Source organism: Harpia harpyja, chromosome 10 (assembly GCF_026419915.1).
Source record: "Harpia harpyja isolate bHarHar1 chromosome 10, bHarHar1 primary haplotype, whole genome shotgun sequence".
Classification (NCBI taxonomy): Eukaryota; Metazoa; Chordata; class Aves; order Accipitriformes; family Accipitridae; genus Harpia; species Harpia harpyja.
In genome coordinates, this window is record NC_068949.1 from 28,267,213 (window position 1) to 28,289,305 (window position 22,093).

Consider the following 22,093-nt stretch of genomic DNA (forward strand, 5'->3'; position numbering starts at 1 on the left):
GTTCTAGGCCTGCCCAGAATCTTTGCTATTGCCTTTACTAAGTCACAAAACAAATTCTAAGGACCATAAAACTGATTACCCCTATGAAATGACCTGAGAACTGGAATTCTAAAAGTCTTTGAAAGTAATAAAAAGCATGGACGTTGCCAGTGAAGTCATCCATCTAGTTTTGTAATTCTCCTTTATCTTAGTCACTGACAGTAATAAAACAGCATCTCTTGAAAAAAAATTTAAGGCAGGACTGTTCTGAAAATGTGAAATTGTGGATCTCTGCTGCCTTTATACCATCTTGCCTTCTTTAGAATTCCTCATGTACCTTTTTTTTACCCATGTTTCAATGTTATTTCTGAAACTGAAGAGGGAGGAAATTCTGTGATTTACTGGTGAGCCTAGAATAAAAATTTAAAAAGCTATTTAGAGCTTAAGGGCCATAAAGATTATTTTTTTGAATAAGCCTTTAGTCAACATGTCTGTTGTGTATGGGAGTGTTCAGAGAAGGCAGTAAGAGTCAGCAGTTAGGGGTTTGAAGGAGAATAAATTCTAAATAGAGAGGAAGGAATTGTATGAGAAATAGACATTAACAGAGGGAGATATTGAGGTGGGGAGAGACACTTAAAAAACATTGAACAAGTGGGTGATGAAGCACAGGAAAAGGAAAGGGAAAATGAAAGAACAGTTATTATCCATTAGAGGAAATAACAGAGAACATGAAACTAGAGAACAAATTCATGAAGCTTTAGAGCCAATGTAAAAGTGAACAGAGGAAAAAGCAAACAGTGGAGATCAGTATATACTAGCAAAGAATTATATGATAGAAAGCTTATGTCAAAATATAGACCAGTAACTTCATAGAATACCTGCTATGACCTGCAAAAAAGCAGAGAGAAAGAACTGACGTACTTCAGGAAAGCAAAACGTGAAGAGCGAACTATTGCCACACGGAGCCATCTAGTGAATATAGGAACTTCAGGTTTTATATCAGTTATGTCAACCCATCTTCCTGACACACATCTGCACTGTTACTAATTCAGTCCATTATTTTATAAAGTATCTTATCACTCAACAGTTATGGAGCAATAGCAGCTAGATGTATCAACCAAATGGGCTTCCTGTTGTTCATAGGATACAGTGCTCTTTATGGCTTTTTTTTTCAGCAGACTCATGAAACCTGTGTGAAAGACACAATTCCCTGTGTTGAATTCATGGAAAAATTTTTCTTGCCATGCTGAAGTTTAAATGAGTTAGGGGTTTCAGAGAGTTTTCAGTGCACTATTTAAACCTAAAATGAGGTGACTTTCTGGAAGTTCTGATCTGGTACATTTGATTCATGTGTAAGTACTTGCACCCAGGGCAGGCAGCACTTGCATTCAGATTAGTAGAACTAACTGTAGTGGAAGGCACAATAGTCACTATCAAGGTTTTGCAGAATCAAAGCCCTTAAAAGTGCATGGCTTGTCATTAAAAATAGGTCAGAGAAGAGTCAGTCTTTTCAAACTTGGCAGTGTCTTTGGAAATTTTTTTTTTTTAAAGCATCATATTAAAGACCTGTTAATGAACTCTGTTGAAGGGGTATAATCATTGGTCTTTGAAAAGCTGCCTTTTCCTCAAACCTCCTCCAACTCAAAAAAGCTCATTTTTCCTGGGCTCTACTGTGACGCTGTAGGATTTCTTGGTTCCATTGAATAGTTACTCTGCCCTCTGGTGACTGAAGTTCTGTGTCATGGATTTCTTTTAGAGTTCTTCAATGTTTTCATGCCAGGTTAAATAACTCTAGTCATAGACACAAGGCATATTTGTATATGTTTCTGAGAATTTACAGTTTCCAGTGAAGGAGAGGAACCCAATCTTGGTCTGAAGGCACTGATTTCATCTTTGAGATGTACATTCTGAGAAAATAATTTTCTAATTTGAATATATAGGGAAATTGATTTTGCTTGGTTTGGTTAGCAGCAATTACATTACAGCACACACCTCGAGCTATTCTATGTTGGTGCTTGTTATGTAAGGACAGCATTTCCCTTGCTTACTGTAAACACTTTGTCAGGTGGAAATCTCTGCAGAAATAGATGCTACAGCACTATTCTGGTGGTTTTCAATCACAGGAAATAATAGCAGTCAATCTGTTGCCACTGTATGCATGTCCACATTTAGTGTGTGGCTAAATAAAATCCACTTAGATTATTAACCACAATAAATATTCTCTTTTCAGTAAACCATTTCCCCTCATAGAAGGCAAATCTAATATTACAGTCCTTGACACTCAAATAGAAAAACTGCGCCTCAAGTCTCTCAAACAGATTGGAGAAGCAGCAGCAAGGATGAGAAATGAAGCTACTGATGTGAAAGCCACTCTGACAGAAATTGAGGATTGGTTGGATAAATTACTGCAACTGAGTGAAGAGGTTAGTACTACACAATACCAGTGGTTCAGTTAGTTTAGAAATAGCTGTCTAACACAAACTGGTGTACTGTTCACTGCTAATCAAGCAATATCCACTCTCCTTAGAATAGTAATTTTAGATGCTGTGAAAGTAATCATGTTCCCCTCTGTAATTAGGATTTACTTAAATATAATGTTCTAGTGTGTTGGCTGTCTTCACTGAGAATGTGTGTTGGGAAATAACCACTCTGTGATTTGTAGAATAGACTGTATTCTGTTTAAAGTGACAGTATTTTGTCCTTCCCTTTCTTCCAGAATCGCAAGTCACATTGCTGGTTCAGGGACTGCAGGATATAAGTTGTACTTCCACAGCTTGTTAGCCATAGTAATCAACTTCTAACAGAGTTAAATCTGTTTGTTTCTGTATTTTTTAAATTTTCAGCAGCATCTTAAGTTTTCATCTCGGTTATCTCGTAATTGGTTTTCACAACATTGTAGAAATGTTTTATTTTTTCTTTGTCACTTCTGCTTTGAAAAGTTACTGATTTAAAAAAAAGGAGCAGTTAATTTGGCAGACTTGCAGCTAGCATACAAAGGTGTGCACAAAGCTGCAAAAAGATAGTAGGCTGTTTCTCTCTTCTGCTAAAAGTCTTATGATGATCTACCCTTAACGTGGAAGCATTACAAACACTTAAATGTGTAGCAGGTCAATCCAAAGCATTAGCATTTGGGATCAGTCACTATAGTCGCCATAAAGAAATTGAGATACAAAATGTCTCTAGAAAAACTTGCAAAATATATAGGAACTGTTTTTTTATATAAAACTTACTCGCTTTCCAATAGTCTCAATGGTATTTTTAGTGATTGTTTCAGAACTATATATTGCATTACTTGCAAAGTAAGACAATTTCCTCTATTTATCATAAATTCATGTTAATTATTCATTCTAAGTAATAAATCATTTGACATAAACCCTGATTTATGTTTCTGTTATCTAAGCATTAGATTAGTTTAACATTTTATTAGTTACCATTCTTAACTATCTTTTCTCCACAAATAATCCACAGCCACAAAACAGTATGCCTGATGTAATTATATGGATGATCCGAGGGGAGAAAAGACTGGCTTATGCTCGTGTTCCTGCACACCAAGTGTTGTATTCCACAACAAGCCCCGAATCATCTGGTAAATATTGTGGAAAGACCCAAACAATCTTCTTAAAGGTACTTATTTTTTTCCCCTTAAAAAATAATTAACTCCCTAAACTGTGATGCCTTCTGACATTAGCATGAAACATGCAAACAAACTATGAACAATGAGGTGTCAAAACTCATGACAGATTAAAAGCCAACTGCCTATAGTTTCTTCAAAATATCACAGAAATTGTAAAGTTAAGTTCATCACAAGCCAGTTAGAACCAGCATCAGCCCCTAACTGAGGCTTTTCTGAAAGCGCTCAAAATTGTGACAGGACTTTTAAAGTGTTACTGGGTTTGGTGTTTTGGGGTTGGATGTGAATGGAGACTTTCAGAGGGAATAATTAGTGTAAATCAGGGAAGTTTCAAAAACCTATTCAAAGTTTCTCTGCATTGAGTCTTACTCTGGAATAGGAATGCCTTCCTCCATTGAAGTTTATATTGTCTTTAATTGGAATAAACTTAACCAGAAAAAAGGCAATCTGACTGTATAACAATAGCATTTACAGAGTTTGTCAATGTACTAGTAGTTATATTGATTAATGCTTCAATGCAGACAAGCCTATATCTTCATGTTTTTATGCAAGCCCCCTTATTATGCATGTTATGATGCATTGCTTCTACATTTAGTGAACCATTTTGACTAACCTCTACATTTCCAGAGTCTCCTAACAAGAAACACTAACATCAACATTGAAGTTTTAAGTTATTGTCATAATTAAAAACCCATTGCTGGATGAAACTTGGGAGAGAACATACAGGAACAGGGATAATACTTCTGTTACTGTTTGTTTTTTACATGCCCTAGGCAGGTACCATCTAAAGAATGTTTCCTTTCTGAACTATTTATTACTGGCTTTTGAGGAAATGCAGTACAGGAATAGGTCAATAAATCATGTATTATTACTCATATCTCTATGTTATTGTATATATTTTACTGAAAGCTACAATACCTACATAACATAAGAAAGAATAACTTTTTTTGTTCATGTGCCAGTACCCACAGGACAAGACGAAAGATGTCAAAATGCCTGTGGAGTTGCGAATTAACATTTGGCTTGGGCTCAGTGCAGTTGAAAAGAAGTTTAATAGCTTTGCAGAGGGAACGTTCAGTGTTTTTGCAGAACTGGTATGTCCATCATTGCTTTCCTACTTTAAACTTGGACGTGAGTGTTAGGAATTCAATTAAATTTGAGCTCTTTTGAATTTTATTTTTTGCATGCCAGGCAGAAAGGGAGAATAGTATTTATTATACTGAAACAAGTAGACTCCATTCAAGGCAATTAATGATCAAGTCCATTGTGCCTACCAGATGAACTTCAGCAGACCAGATTCTAAACTGGTTAATCAGGTAACAATCTGGTTAACTCCAGTGATTTCAAAGACATTTATTTTAGATTTTTATCAGTGTAATTAAGATTGGGATCTAGACCATTATGTTTTGGCATGTGAATAACCCTTTTATTTTAATTGCTTCTTCACTTCTACAAATGATACTTGGATACAGGTGGTTTTGCTTAATAACAGTTCTTTTGTAGCAGTAGAAAATTTACTGTTACAGGAAAAACTGGTCAAAACCAGTAGATTTTTCTGACAAAAGGCTATAGTATTATAACATTTCAATGGTAAGAGTTAACAAATTTGGAATAAAAATGCTTGAAATAGTCCCACAGCACATAATAGAAATTTTGAATGATAATGGTGAGCAGCAGGTGTCTTATACATGCCCCATCACCTAATGGTGCATATAATCCAATATCCGTGTAATAGCTAATGAAACCAGATGTTTTTACAGAGACTTGTGTCACCATTGCACCTATACTTAAATATTTAATAGTGCTGTAGTAAGTCACTTAAAATAGTCAATAGATGTTCAAAGCCATTATTTAAGTATAGAGTTTAAGAGGCTATTGAATATCTTATTTTTTGTTCTTCATACAAAAATCCAACAATTTTACAGGAATAAGAGCAGAAAACTCAAGACCATCATAAACTACAAATGATCCCATTAGCATAGAGGGAAATATACTATATAAACTGGACTGACATCGGAATCATGCCCCTAGCAGCTTCCATGATAAGACTATAATTCAGTTTTACATGATACAAAATAAGAGATTATAAATAGGAGGAGATTTGAGATGGAAAAGAATGCAAGGATCATGCGTCTAGGGAACAGAACAAACTTGTTTGAATAATGGAATGGAATTTTATTTAACAAAGCTTTAATTTGGAGGAAGTTTGACTGTATTTGTAGAGAGGCATTAAATTGAGAAGATAGTTTAGGTTAGCAGTGGAATCATTGTTTACCAGGCAGCACAGAAGAAAACAAAAGAAAGAAATTAATGATGACATTGCAGAGTAATGTGGGAAGGGAGTACTTAACTTCAGAGAAAGGAATTATATAGTAGAATGTTTCAGTTGTAACAGTTACATAAATATCTTTTTTTTTTTTTCCTCCTAAAACTTTTTATTATTCCTAAAGCACTCATTTTTTCTTTCTTCTCAAACAGTATGAAAATCAAGCTCTTCTTTTTGGAAAGTGGGGTACCTCAGGACTTGTTGGTCGCCACAAGTTTTCTGATGTCACAGGAAAAATCAAACTGAAAAGAGAGTACTTTCTGCCCCCAAAGGGCTGGGAGTGGGAAGGAGAATGGATGGTTGATCCTGAAAGAAGGTCAGATTTTTTTAATTTTATGCAGGCAGGAATAAAAGAGTTTAATCTCAGAGTGTAGCGTAAAAGCTCCTCCCTGTTTTCTTGGCTAAGAAAGAGATTTTAAGCTGAAATTTCTAGGACAGCAAAAGCCAGCCAATAGTCAAAGCTAGTTAATGACACTAAAATTAACATTACTGTTTTTAAAAAGTAAAATAAAGCATACAACAGAAAGAATGCATCCATTTCCTAGGAACCAGCTTACAGTTTAGAAGTCCCCCTGTGATGACAGGCATATTGCTTGTATTTTCTGTGTCTCGGTGCCTCGTCTTTAAAAAAGTAATAATAATAGTTTTCCTTTCCTAGAAATCTACTGTGAGGATCACTTGTTTCTGTGTAAGGTTCTCAGATTCTGCTGTGATGGTTTTGGACAAGACCGTTAGATAGCTAGGTCTTCCATAGCTATAAACTTAACCCTGACATCCAGTATAAAGCTGCAATTCATGTTGTATCAACACCATTACAGCATTTGCATGGTCATTCACATACAGTGGATGGTTTTTTGTGTTGTGTTTATTTCACTAAATGTTGAGACGTTCCATTGCCCTTGTTAAACAACTGTCACAGGTTATTTCTCAAACTGACTCAGGGCAGGGGTTGTTTTCAGAGCCTAAGGTTGTGGTGCCGTATGACAATCCCTCCCCTGCTGGACCAAATTCATGAGGTGTCAATCCTCCCCCAGCTCTAGTAGGTTCAGTCTTGCTCTGTCAGAGGTTTTCAACTCATGAGTTGTGCCAGTTCAGCTATTTGTGTTGCCACACTTTAAACCAGACTGGGTAAATTATTTGTTTCATAAACAAAAGCCAGCATGAGAAAGAGATTGTTTTCTTTTTTCTTAAAAGAAAAGGTTCAGCCCATTTTAAATTCTTGTGTTCTGATGGCCAAAAAAGTACAGGACTGTTGCTATAGACAAACTCTCCAGGAAGAATATGTGCTACTATTTGATCCATTTTAAAATTGTATCAGTTTATAGGTATGAATGGATGGATTTACTTTCATATTCAATGAATAGTTTTTATTTCAGTGAATAATCTGACATGAAGAAAAGCAATAACAGACATGGAGATACTTTCTCAGATAATGAAAAAGACCCCTACTGTTAAAATCCATAACCATGTTTATGCCTTGCATCTGCTTTTATTGGAACATAATCTGCATGGCTTTATTTGACCAGCAGATGGCATTTTAGAACATACTTCAGTGATTTCTGAATGTGTTTGATTTAATGCTCTCATTTCTTTTGCTTGAAAGTTAGAAAACTATTAGCCAACTGATTGCTTACCTTGTCAACAGCATAAAGGGGAACAGAATTAAGTACATCATTGCCAAATTTTAGTGCATAGCTAGATATACAAAAATTAAAGATGCGTGTAACTGTTATGTGCAGTCTGGGTTTTCCTACACTTAAAAATATATTGTTTTCTTTTTCCAAGAGGAAGTGCTGAAAGCAGATCCCGAATAACACAGCAGTTACAACACTCCTGCTAGTCACTCATGAGTAATGTTCCTCCTATTGCTTACTACTACTGGAGTTGCTTCAGCTTTAGGAAGACATTCTAAGGAAATAAGTAGCCCCTCATATAGATGAGGGCTATGCTGTACTCTATTAATAAATAGAACTTCACAAAAATGGACAATCCAGAATTCCAGTACATTCAGTACATTGTTTCTATATATTCTCCATAGCTAACTAAAATACTTTTGGTTTCTTATTATATTTGCTTTGGACTTGCAGTTTGTTGACTGAAGCTGATGCTGGTCATACTGAGTTTACTGATGAAGTATATGAAAATGAGAGTCGCTATCCTGGAGGGGAATGGAAAGCAGCTGAAGATAGTTACACAGATGTGGTGAGACTTATATTTTTCACTGGATAAGTAAAGGTTTAAGAGAAGGACTTCTAGGATTTGCTACACAGTGTATTTCATCTATTAATGCGCGGAACTGTTATGTTTTCCCTACATAAAAGAATGGAGAAAAAGCTCCACCGCCACGTGAGTTCACATGTCCTCTTGGATGGATGTGGGAAGATGATGCTTGGAAAGCTGATTTAAATCGAGCAGTGGATGAGCATGGTAAGATTTACTGTTTATCTGCTGATTATTAGGACAATGTGTCATAGTCTATACTGAAGGAGGATGGATGTCAAGACTGTAGCAATGTCCTGTGCATGACGGTGGTTGCCCTGTGGAAAAATGTCAAGCAAATATTTGGATAACAGTTGCTTAAGGAATCGGACAAAATGACGTTGAGAAAGTGTTTACTGTTTGCATCTGTTTCTATTTCCATTTTAATCACTACTCCATCAAACTCACTGTTCTCATTGAGCCTTTTCTTGGATCAAAAGGAACCAGTATTTTCAACAGTATATGTAATAAATGCATTTAGAAGTGCCTACTAGAGAGAATCACATAATCTAAATAGCTGTACATTGGTCTTAACAACAGCAGCAGATGACAATTTTGAGCCAAAAACTTTGACAAATTAAAAAAAATTAAGGCTAATGCAAACAACAGTCTATTAACATGGAAGGTTCCAGTTGGAAAAACTCTATGTATCAACAGTGTGCTTGGAAATAGAACCCATCCTTGTTTGAAATAAGTTTCCAAAACTTTTTTCCCAAGTCCACAGTTAATGCAGTCCAATGATTAGGATTGGGCCTGTAAGACGTGGATTAGTAGCAGTAATTGGGTTTTTTTAGAGAAGTCAGAAGCTTAACTTGAGATGTGAAGCCTCTGTAATCGCACCAAGAATATGTGGCAAAGCCAGGTTTGGTTCTACCTGGCAATTTAACTGGGAGCCTTTAGCCAGGGGACAAGTCACCAAGCAATGTTGAGGTGAACCAGGAGGTCTGGGGACCAAAGGACATTAGGAACCTGTTTGTGTTGGTCGCACAGCACACAAGTGTCTGAAGGATTCCTATATCGTTGAGAACAGAATAACTGCACTGAATTTGTGTGGAAAGGGAGCTATGCAAGACTGATCAGGATGAAATCTTAACAGTATGCAACTGATTATTAGGCAATTCTGAAATGAAAAAGACTTCAAAGCCTTTCTGTGAAGAATCTGACACTGCTAGACAAGAGTTTTTCAGATTAGATGTACTACTAACCTGATCAGGTTAGAAAATCTTAAGTGCATAGAGCCACCGTTTTTCCTGGAGTTGCTTTGACTTTCATATGCTTGTTATTTAGACTAAATTAAAACTATTACCAGCTTAGAAAGTTGTGATATAAACAATCTCATAAGACCATAATTCAGATTCTACAGCAATAGAAAAAAGCAGTAAATCTCATAGCAAAGTATTTACAGGACGTTAATGGTTCGAAAACAAAATGAATAATAAAAGCAAAAGGGAAGGTTGTAGAAGGTCCTGGAAAGCCCAGAATTTTGCAAAACTATCATTAATTTTAATTTGTTCTAAACCAGCTGAAAACTCTCAAATACTTAATGCTTTTAAATAATGTAAATATTATATTATAAAATAAATATTATTATATTAAATAAATATCTATTTGAGTAGAAAAAATATTTTATCTTAGAGTACTGATATCTGTCTGGAACTGGAACCTCTCGTAGGAGTCTGCAGTAACTTTTTAATAACAGATCAATCTAAGTAAAAGTCTGAGTCCTAGATACCTGACAACTATTATATGAATTATAATATGTAGAGCCAAAATACAGTAACAGGTTTACCAATTCTTAAAGTTTTTTGATCAGAGTTCAAATAGTTGGTGTTCCTTTAAAAGCCAACCTGCTGGAGTTGCAAGAGTACACAGGACATTCCACTCTTACTTAAAATTAAGGATGATTTTTCCCTGTGGTGAAGTATAAAAATGTGGTATCAATACACCTAACATCTGAAAAAAGAAGAATGCAAAGAAAACAACTTAAAATGTATTGTATGTGTTTTAATGTAGAGATTTTTTTATTGTCATATATATTATAACATAGCATCATGATAAAATGTCATCAGTTGCCCCTAGCTATTGGGCATTTAGGGTTTGCAATATCAAATAGTCTTGTGTGACTAAAGCTTCATCCTGCGTAGGTACAATAACTCTTATTTCCCATGCTTTTCTTCTTTGTATCTTGCTTGTGTTTCTGGAAATATACCAACTAATCAATTCTGTTTTAGGATGGGAATATGGAATTACTATTCCTCCAGACACTAAACCAAAGTCATGGGTTCCTGCAGAGAAAATGTACCATACACATCGACGACGAAGACTGGTACGGAAACGTAAGAGGGATCCAGCTCAAGCAGTAACAGCAGGAAGGGTAAGCAGAACAGAGATGCAGTCAGAGACTTGCACATTGTAACAGTTTCTTTTTAAAAAAAAAAAAATCCGCATGAGCTTACTCATTTCCTGAATAAAGAAAAAATTTAATACCAAACGAAAAAAACCTAGAACAACCTTGTGTGTTTTCATTATATTCCTTTTCTTTGTCTTTTTGTAAATAGATGTTTCCAGCTTTGGTTTATGAGGGGATTATGATGCCTACCAGAGCAAGTGCCGATTTTTTTCATTACATTTGTACAACTCTGTGGATAACAAGGATGTATGTCTTCCAGGGAATATCATCACATGAGGATCAAGAAGGATGGGAATATGCTTCCTTGATTGGCTGGAAATTTCACTGGAAACAACGCAGTTCTGATACTTTCCGTCGAAGACGATGGAGGCGAAAAATGGCTCCCTCAGAGACACATGGTGCAGCAGCTATCTTTAAACTTGAAGGTGCTTTGGTAAGGGACAGAGTATCAAAAAAGTCTTTAAATGTTCAATCTGCTAATTTACACTAAATAAACAATTATATCAGCTATTTTAGTCCCTGAATTGTTAGATTGATATATAACTGAGGAACTAATACAGTTTATATTGTTTAAAGTCTGAAAGGGACCATTAAAGTTGAGTAGAGACTCTTGCATAATGTGCTTATTATTACTTTATTTTTCAAATTATTTTTATTATTACTTTATGTGAGATTTAGAGCAAAAGGCCAAATTACTAGATGAGCCTTCAGTAAGTAAAGTGAAAAGATAGCTCAAGCTTTTCATGCACGTAATTTAGAAGTATTAACATCAGCACAAGAAACAACAGGCACTGAAATAGCTGCCCCTGATTAATATTTGCATGTATAAACAACCAAACACAAGAAAGGATAGCAAAGCGTTGGAGAAGCCAGAATGTCATACACCACAAATAGATCACCAGAATGTAATTATTCCTTGAGTTTTCAGGTTAACACAGCTTCATAGATAAGCTCGATTTACCAAAATACAAGTTGGAGCAAATACTGCAAGAAGGCTACTTTGTTTTTCTAAAATAATGATTCCGAGTCTGATTGCATAACATTAACGAAAGTTTGTGCTTTTTTCTTGGTTTGTTTCTCTTTTTTTGCACCGAATGTTGACCTATGATTCATTGATAGCATTTTCTTTCTCGACTTAATTTGGTTCCACAGAGTTTAAAAATTCCTGTTTCAGTTTCTCTTCTGACTATACTTCCTGGGCTATGGCTAGGATAAAGCCTTAGAGCAGTTCTCTGCAACAGCGCAGTGCAGAAGACCTGCAACCTCTACTTCAGTAAGAGCTGATAGGTAGCTAGTGTATCTCCAGAAATATGATGTTCTGGAAAGTAAGATGAAATGACTGGATCCGATTTCTGCACAGGTTCAATGGCAATAAGAAATGACCTTCGGACATGTGCAAACATCTTTTAAAGTACATTTACTCAGGAAAGTAAATTTCTCCTCGTCCTGGAGAAGAGACCAAAACCCATATATTCACACACAGAGTCCTTCTATGTTTGTAAATACATAGTAACTTTTTTTTCTATATATAACTTTAGGGAGCAGACACTAGTGTCGATGATGGAGAAGGGAAGAGTTCAGACAAAACCAAGGAGTCAGCTACAAAGGTGTTCGGTGCCAATACACCACTTGTTTCCTGCTACTTTGACAGTAGGTTCTTTAACAATTCCTTTCTTATAAATCATGTCTGTTTCTCCCTGGTCTCAAACAGAATTGTAATTCTTTGTTTTTACATCTAGGTTTATATACTTTCTGTTATAATTACTATCTGATCCTTGATTGGCCCCATTTAGGCTACTAAAAGAAAAATTACAGTTAGTCATTTTGATATTTCAGTCCACTGTCACACAGACATTTTTAAAACCTGTATGGGACAGGAATTCTAAAGCTAGTTATTGCAGCACCTGAATGTCAGGCTGTCTTAAATGATGCATTTTTAGCGTTAGGGTCCCTCCATAACAATGCAGGGAGCTAAGCCAGCAGAGAAGATGTATGTACAGTTAATTTTTTGCTGTTTTAGCTCACTTAAAGCAGCTCAATGCAAGGGCAGACAAATGCCTGACCCAGAGGAAGCAGTAAGACCGTGTAGTTGAGTTGGCAAAGTGAACAAAACTGACTTTGCCAACCTGGATTTGCTTTAAATACCTTGGAATCACTGTAATGGGATTCACAAAAGCAGGGACACTGAGATGGGAGCCACCAGTGTTAGTTAATATGAATAGAGGCCAATCCCATCCACTCCTAAGACTTAAAATCCTTTTTGAGGATCTCTGACCAGAATACTTGGCTTTATTTGGACTCTGCAGAACTTGATCTCCCTGCTCAGAATAGGTGCCTAAATCTTCAATCTTGTCTCTCACCTTCTGAAAAAGATTATTGTGGTTTCTTTTAAATAATGACCACAATAGGAGGAAAATGGTACCTTTTCCTGCCAGAGTTCAGAGATTTCAGTTCATTAAGGCTATGAGCGGCTCAGATTTTTCCAAGGACTGAAAGGGTTAGAGCTGACATCTTCTAAAGAAAAGCTGTAGTAACTTAGCCACATGCGGTCCTGGGTTTGGGACGCACTCACATCTTCCTTTTAAACTATTCCACTTTGCCTGCGGTGGTTTTTTGTTTTTTTTTTTTAAATCTTTTAGCCAAAGAGGCAGAGTTGTAATTGGAATAATTTTCTAGAGCTAACAGCCAAAAATGTGAAACTCCCAGGTCCCTCCAACCGCTGTAGTGAATACTTAAGCACAGGAATGCCCAGTTCTTTATTCTCTTCGGAAGAGCTAGATTATCGCACCATTTCAAACAGGAATTTTTAAATACGAGGATTTTTAGATTATCATACGGTGAAAAAAGCCCAAATAGCATTAGGGTTTTTTTCATTTCTGCTTTAAGTTGTGTTGGAACAAATGTTCTCAGGTGCCAACTTGTTGGTATTAGTACACTTGTCACTAGAAAAGAAAAGTAGAAATGTTACTACAGTGCTTGTGCTTGAGTTGAAATGTGTAAGACATTTTTATAAACTCAAAGTATCTTCATTACAGAAAAGAAGCCTGTATAATGCAGCTGAACTCTGTGTTTATTTGATACAGGAGTATATACTTACCACCTTCGCTGTTACGTCTACCAGGCAAGAAATCTCATGGCTTTAGACAAAGACAGTTTTTCAGGTATGGAAAAATCCTGCTAATGGTGCAGAAAACCGACAACCCACTTCTGCAATGAACTACTAACTTGATTTAGCTATAGAATATCTTAAATCCTTAAGGTCTGTGTGTAGGTCCCAGCTACTGAAACCACGCCATAAAGGAATTCTCAGTTTCATTACGTGTGATCCAGATTTGGTTAGTACTGCCCCAGAAGCTGCCAAAAAAGAAGTGCTCTAAATGCGCAGCACCTGCTGCTGCCAATGAAGTCTCAGTGAGGGAATGGGAATTCAAATAAGGTCTGAATTTCCCATGACCAGTCCCTTCCCTATGCCTTAGCTTTTCTTTCTAACCAAAGCCTACATACAGTTCCTAAGCTGTCCTGCAGGAAGCTTGCACAAAAGCAAGGATGAAGAAAGCTGGATGGCTGTTATGTCACCAACTGCCTCTCAGTGTTCAGTATTTTATGTTAATTCATTACTGAGATGAGCTTGTAGAAAACTACACTGTGCCTTACTAATAAGCATGGCTTTTGTTTGTTGACACAAGTGTACCTGTTGCCCTTTTATTTCCAGCTCTTAGGTATTCCAACAGTGTTGTATCCATTTGGCATCTTCGTAGTCAGGCTAATTCATTACTCATGTTATCAAGTATTTGATTTTCACTAATTAGAATTAAAATTCCACTGGGAAGTCAGAGAGCAAATTGAAATTAGATTCTGTAAGAATATGACTTTACACTTCCTTTAAATAAGTTCAGCCAAAGACAAAGGTGAAACGGACACTTTAGAATTTTCCTTGCCCATCAACCGCCATTTGCATCCTTCTTTTTCTCCCTGTTTTAGTTGATGAGTAAGTGTAATACATTTGTTAATTTGTTACAGAAGATACAAAGCTAGAGATATTTTAGTGCTGTTTTCTGAAATGTACAGCTGCCTGTGTGTATTTGGTCTTACTTCAATACACAGCACTTACTTAAAAACAATACAAACAAACAAGAGTAAATGCCTCTAATTTGCCTATGTAGAATTCAAGATAGGTACCTCAGATGCAGTCACACATAAACTAGCACATCTACATCTTATTTTCCTCTAAAACTAGTTTGAAGAGTTAGCCAAATTTTGTAAAATTCTGATCATGTACCTAGCCAGAAGCTGTTGAAACTGACCTAAAGATAACCTTTAAAATAGCCTCTAGTCCTTAGTAATTGCAATTTGTACAGGAAATGTTAATGACCATCATCAGATACCTTCTACAGAGCTTTTGATGATTTAAAGACCTGCCAAACACTGGACCTAGACCACTCTAATCATTCAGCTGTTTCACAAGAAGAGGTTGCTATAAATAAGCATGTTTGAAACCAAAGCTTGGTCTGAGCAATACAGCCTGGGGGAATTTGTTGTTCAGTAACTAGCCAGAACTAGAATTATTTCTTTATATTATTGATGAGGCTGTACAGTTGTATATCAATGGAGACAACAAAAAAAGTTTCTACGGACAATATTTAAGAGGAGATTAGCATAGCCAGTGTTTCATTTTAGTTTTCAGGTTCTCTTTCTGATTTGCAAGATGTTTTATCATTTTCATTTATTACTCTGTTAATCAAGACTTGTATAAAGGAAGCTATTTAGTAATTAAATGGAATTTGCCTTATATGTGTATGTGTGGGCTTTTGTTTTACATAGAATGGCTTATAGAACTGGTAATGAGAGAAGAAAAATAACATGTTATATTTGATAAACATTGTGCTTGTGTGCCTTATGGCTTGATGGGGTTGTTTGTCTGTAACTCTATGCTTTTAATCTTTGTATGGTATTTCAGATCCGTATGCTCATGTTTCTTTCCTCCATCAAAGCAAAACAACTGAGGTCATTCATTCAACTCTGAATCCTACATGGGACCAAACTCTCATATTTAATGAAATTGAGATCTATGGGGACCCACAAACAGTAGCCCAAAACCCACCTAACGTTGTTATTGAACTTTTTGACAGTGACCAAGTGGTAGGTGAATGCTTTTTACCCTGATTGTTTTATTATTTATTTATATTAATTGAGAATAACATTAATGGCTATGATTGCTATTTTTGGTTGCAGGGTAAAGATGAATTCCTTGGAAGAAGTGTTTGTTCTCCTATGGTCAAGTTAATCCCAGAAGAGGACATCACACCAAAACTGCTCTGGTATCCTGTAACAAATAATGGCAAAGCTAGTGGAGACATTCTTTTTGCTGCAGAACTTATTCTGAGGGACAAGGTATATATTTTTTCTATATAATTTTTGTGTGTATATATAATATAATTTATTATATATCCTTTTAACAGTGAGTCATAATGTGAAGAATTGTCTTAATACCTGCAAGGTATTTCATGTAAGGAAGATGAGAGAAACTAACACTCATGTTTGTGTCTTAATAGGGTGGCGCCAACCTTCCAATTCTTCCATCACAAAGAGCACCAAAGCTTTACATGGTACCTCAAGGGATCAGACCAGTAGTTCAACTCACTGCTGTTGAGGTATGGCTTATTCTTAAGCTAACTGAATACAAGTACAGTCATCTCATCCTCTAAATAGTAAGTTTGTGTATTTGCTTCAAGAAAAAAATATTTCATAGTGAGAAATACGGGGGATTTTTTAAGTGGTTTTGAGTTTCATTTTTTCCATTAACTTTCCTAGAACAACAACCTTGAAATATTTTGCCAGTCACATTTTATTATTGAAAAGACTTAATTTCTTCTTTCCTACTTCTTGAGTATCATATTAACCATACTGATATCTCTCCCACTTTTTCTTATATTGGATTTTATTTTACAGATTCTGGCTTGGGGGTTGCGGAACATGAAAAACTACCAACTGGCACCTGTTATGTCTCCAAGTCTCATTGTGGAATGTGGGGGTGAAATGGTGGAATCTGTGGTGATCAGAAACCTCAAAAAGACACCAAATTTTCCATCTTCTGTCCTCTTCATGAAAGTTGTACGTTCCAAAAACTATATAACTGATTTTGCTATAGATCGCTGATATCTCATACTTTTAAAGGTCAAGGATTTGTTATGCGAGAATGAACAGAAAAACTTGCACATCCTTTTTTGACTTAACATAAGCAATTTACTGAGCCTGAAAATTCTAATAAAGATCATGTAAACATGTCTGTACAGTCATTGATAAATTATACAATTTTATATGCACAATCCAGTGCAGTATATATATACATATATATATTTATTTGAAAAGGCATCAGTTTACGTGTAGATCTGTGGCTACTTTCCTACTGCCAGGATGGGAGCTGTGCAAGAGTCAAGAAAATTCAAGATTTGAGGCAATTAAAATTATTCTTACTGACTTGTATTGAATCATAATAAAAGGTTAGAAATTTTCATTCACCATACAGCCATAGAACATAGTAGTTCAATATTAAATAAAGTAACAGCTGTAATTTAGGGGGGGGAAATCTTTAGTCTTCATTTTCCTTCTGTTTGCATTATAAACAAATTCTAACCTTTCATTTTTAGCTTTTGCCAAAAGAGGAGTTATACAGTCCATCTCTTGTTATTAAAGTAATAGACCACAGACCATTTGGACGGAAGCCCATCGTGGGACAGTGTACTATTGATTTACTGGAAAGCTTTCGCTGTGACCCCTACACTACTAAAGAAGACATTGCACCACAACTGAAAGGTAGACAGCTGGAAAGTGAAAAGTTCTACTTTCTTAGGAGATGCTAGAATAACCTATCTTCAGTGTTTACGTACTGTACTGATGAATAGTCATCTTGTGTTGTGGACTTATTTGGAGATAACATGATCTGAAAGAAAAATCTAATCACAGTATTAATTAGTGCAAAGGCAAGTCCACTCTCAGACTTAGTAAGCTGGTTCCCTGAAGTTCCTTTTTAGTATCAGCTTGGAATTTAACTACCTGCAGATTACCCCTGCACTAAGTACCAAAGTAATGATCCGGTATTCCAGCAAGAATGCGCTGAATACAATGCTGACATTTTCCTCTATATTTTTTCCAAGTTTTACTCTTTTTTTTAATTCTATATATTTCAGAAATGTTTGTGTATCCTGCACAAAAATATGTTGTGTATTTTTAGCAAAAATGGCAACTAATTGCTTTCTTTAGATGATCAAACATACAGCCAATGAATTATTTTACATCTTCTGTAACTGTTTGGATTTCAAATCTGATTAAAATGTTCAGTAAGATATTTCTCCTACACCATAGTGCCTTAATAAAATCTTTGGCTTACAGTTAGTCTACTATCTGCTGCACCTCGCCAGGATACAGTAATTGAAATGGAAGACACACAGCCACTGCTAGCAGCTCAGGTAATCTTTGAAATTTGATGCTTGACTTTCTTCTTCAGATCTCTGATTTCTGAGAAACTATCAAGACAGCAAAATTGTCAGAAACATGCAACCTTCTGGAAAGCCAGATGGAATAAAGTTACTTTGTGACAGGAAAGCAAAGGAAATATGTTAATCGTTTTAACCTCTGTTTGCCTATAGTAAACATCAAACTATGGCTTTTTGTGCCTGGTAAAGTTCACCCAGTAGCTTAAGAATGAATTCACATGTTCAATAGCTACTGAAAGCATATGATAGAACATTACCCAGTTGTCCACTGGTGATGGTTACAGCAGCCTGATCTTGCACAGACTGAGTGGTTCTAAATAAAGGAGCTAGAAGTAGGTGCATGCTTTGGTGGGTACAGAATCAAAGCCATGGTAACAGAGACCTTCAGCCATTCATTTTATCACAGCTGTGGCTTTGCCTCTCTTACCATGAAGTCATCCAAAACTGATAACACTGAAACAATTTTTTCTGCACTAACACTTTTCTCTCCTTTTCTGTTGTGCTTTGTGAATCTCTCTACTGCTCTGATTCTTTCAGGACCACCACAATACAATTTTACTTTCCAGGTAAAAATAATTCAGCTTGCAGAATTTTACTCTTGAGTTGAAACATGAATGAAGACAAATTCCAGACAGTACATTTTCAAGGAAAAATCTGCAATTATTTTAGGACTATAAAATGTTCCCCTTACCTAGAAGGTGTTTTCATAAATTTCTGATGACCTGTTATTTTAAAGGAAGCACAAAAGTTATGCCCTTTAATATAGTAATTTTGCAGGCTCTTAACCCAAAACTTTGATTTTTCAAAAATGCAGAATTTTTTATTTTGTTACAGAGGTCCCAAAGTAAATACTACTGAATTTAAACTTTCAAACTCTCACTGCTATTTGAGTATGTTATTGATTGCATTGTTCCTCCTTCACTACTTCTTCTGTATCTTAATGTTATGATATTCAGACTCTAATTTAAGTATCTCATAGGCCATGTTCTTGTATTTACTTTCATCATACATCTGAATTGTCTTTAATTTAGAACAGTCTCTAACTTTTATCTGAATTAGGCCTTCCATTCTAATATAAATGCTTTATAGCTGGTACAGAGAATTTTTATTTCCTTTAAAAATTTTAAGAAAAGAGATTAAAAAAATAAATCTTAGCACTTCGAACTCACTGGCAAAATTGATTGAATTCGTGTAGTTGATTTCAACTATAAGAGGGAAAATTTTAAATGCTACATAAGGTGAAACACAATTTCTTTTAGAGTTTGCAATCACCCGAGCCAAATACAACACTAGATACAGTGATAGCATCTATAGGAGACAGGAAAGAATATCCAAAACAATTCAAATTTAAATAAGCACCACTGTGGAAAATGTAAGTGATATGCAGACAAAACCCTGAGGACGCAAAATGCCAAAATTTCATCAATTACATTCCAATTTCCAGTGTTTAAGCAGTATGTCAACAGCACTCAGCAAAATGGCTTCTCCAACAACAGTGCATGTATGTATGTACCGAGCTAATGCATGGAGATGACCAGAACGGGGTCGGATGGGGAAAAATGTTAATGTGATGTGGTCATGAGGCTGTACTTCTCTTGGCAATTATTCCACACAGAGATTTTGGAGGAGATGATGCTCATGAGTATAGTATGATTAGTTACAAATATTAAGGTATCCTTCTTCTGAAAGTCTCGCTGTGTGTGCACAATATGTATGAACTATTAAAAACTTTTTTTGTGTGTCAGCTTATTTGGAATCTATGTATTAAAAGCACCAAAATCAACAGGAATTATTTAACCACACTATTAATATTTAAACTTTGTTTAGAAGTCTACTTTCTGGAGAATAAAATAAATCTACAGTAAATAAAATTCTAACTCTTAACTCTAGGGATCCACTGTATCTCTTGGGTTTTTTTCCATGATTTCAAGAAGTTAAAAAAGCTAATAGTTCAGTGTTAGTGTCTTGAAAACTTCATGTATAACAATATACAGTGAAGTCACTGGGTACATTAAAAAAGGACCGTAACTGTTACAAGATGTTTACCACATGAATATTTCACTCCAAAATCTCAAATTTATCATATGGCATTTTATTCTGTGTTTTGGCATTCTGTGAGCACATCCTGCTTACCAGTTTTAGCAACAATAATATCCAAATATTGAAGACACATTATTTGGTTTGGGAATTTTAAAGAAGGTCTTAAGGTTTTGATTTTATTTTTTTTCCTTAACCTCTTCCTCCCAAAGCTACCAAGTGCATTATTTGAAGAGACATTTGAAGGTATATCAAGGGGAAAAAAAAACCAAACTCACAAACCCTAATTTAAACTTTTCCAACATTATGCTTTGATGAAAGGTTCAGAGTTCTACACAGTATACTTTGTGAAAAAGCTTTAAATTGGGAGTTTAAGTTATTATTGCATAATTATGCAAGCTACCCTTCATGTTGTCAACATTACAAACTAGTGTTTAAACAAAGTCAAATTTAAGTATGGCAAAGTATTCAAAATTACCTCATGACTTCTGCCTCTAAGTTTTGCAGATCACTAATGATATGGTTTCTGAGAATAAATCACTCCAATTGCCTTTAGAAAATCTGACAGTCCCATGGAAATCTGAAAAAATTATGCTGTATTTCTGATTTGAAGTTAGACAAGACTACTAAAATACAGTAGACCTGAATATCCCAGCAAGATAATTACTTACAGCATAGAAATGGGAGTAGATGGGTATGATATACCAGAGTGATGTCCTGACCTATTGATGCATTTGGCTTGTATTCATAAAATGTTTTGCATATTTCTTCCGCTTTGCACAAAAATTTATGGAATATGCCTTTAAATTAGAACACAAGATACGATCTATAAACACTAGCAAAAATCACACTTGCTAATCATGGCTTCCAAATGGGATGCATGATGGACTATCTCTAATGGACTATTGGGTCATAATTAACATATCTGTGATTTAACAGGTGAAGCATTTTGGATTGTGCAGATTGTTATTACACTTATATAGATAAATCTATAGACACATATACTGGTTGCTACTGAACTTTATAATTCTTCACATTTTTTTCCAGACTCCTGAAAATCCACAGCCTGTAAACAATTGAAAAATGATCGTAGAAGGAAAAGGGAAAAGGCTGTTGAGCATTAGCAAATTGTTTTATAAAGGAGTAAATATTTGAAAAGGGCAAAAAATCACTTGAATTTTATGTATGCGAAATTTGTTTGGAAAAGAATCTCTGGAATAGATTCAGTTTTGTAAGTGCTCTTAAAAACCTCTTTCATATGAAATGAATCAGATCCAGTGCTCTCTGCAACCACAGATGAAAGCAGGGAATGATGCTACTGTGGAAATCAATAAATAGAATCCGAAGTGTAACACTGCAATAAGAAAACCCAAGTTTCTCTCAGTTTTGCTTTGTTATGTGAAGAACAAAGCACAGGGTGATAATGTCTTACCGGCCTGAAAGCTTGCTTTTTAAAACTTTTATATGTATGCTCCAGTTTAATATCTAGGACATACTGATAGCAGCAGCAACAAAAAAAAAAAAAAAAAAAAAAGTTACACACATGGTATCTGAATATTCTTGAAAAGTATTTATAAATTATTGGTGTTAGTAACTTACTTTACATACATACTATATACAAAACCCCAAACTTTTAAAGCCTATTTAACTGTATAAAATTCTACAAATCATACCCTTATCACTGTTTTTATTTTGCTCTTTTTTTATGAATTGATCCTCATGAGCAGCTTACAGAAAAGGTAATGTATACTACTTTTAAAAATCTTCACATTGCTTTCTTGTAAATGAGCTCTCCAATTGAAAATCAGTATATCAATAATGCCTCCTAAATTGCATTTTAAGCATGTGGATGAGAACAGTAATCTCTGAAAATGTTTGACATAAAACCTACAATCAACTTGTAAAATGGTAAATTTAGGAAAAATATGCAAGACTGAAATAATAACCCCTAGATATTA

At 35.3% G+C, this 22,093-nt stretch overlaps 1 protein-coding gene across 1 annotated transcript in view; it reads left to right on the forward strand.

Annotated features, from left to right (window-relative positions):
- Positions 1-22,093, forward strand: part of MYOF (myoferlin) — a 72,851-nt gene that overhangs the window by 38,598 nt on the left and 12,160 nt on the right. The window contains exons 23-39 of the mRNA XM_052799347.1: positions 2,210-2,402; positions 3,448-3,603; positions 4,573-4,704; positions 6,089-6,252; positions 8,024-8,138; positions 8,258-8,363; positions 10,427-10,569; positions 10,865-11,038; positions 12,144-12,255; positions 13,689-13,766; positions 15,563-15,744; positions 15,838-15,996; positions 16,158-16,256; positions 16,555-16,716; positions 17,253-17,418; positions 17,995-18,071; positions 21,863-21,874. Coding sequence (XP_052655307.1) covers positions 2,210-2,402; positions 3,448-3,603; positions 4,573-4,704; positions 6,089-6,252; positions 8,024-8,138; positions 8,258-8,363; positions 10,427-10,569; positions 10,865-11,038; positions 12,144-12,255; positions 13,689-13,766; positions 15,563-15,744; positions 15,838-15,996; positions 16,158-16,256; positions 16,555-16,716; positions 17,253-17,418; positions 17,995-18,071; positions 21,863-21,874 — 2,230 coding nt within the window. The remainder of the gene's footprint in view (positions 1-2,209; positions 2,403-3,447; positions 3,604-4,572; positions 4,705-6,088; positions 6,253-8,023; positions 8,139-8,257; positions 8,364-10,426; positions 10,570-10,864; positions 11,039-12,143; positions 12,256-13,688; positions 13,767-15,562; positions 15,745-15,837; positions 15,997-16,157; positions 16,257-16,554; positions 16,717-17,252; positions 17,419-17,994; positions 18,072-21,862; positions 21,875-22,093) is intronic.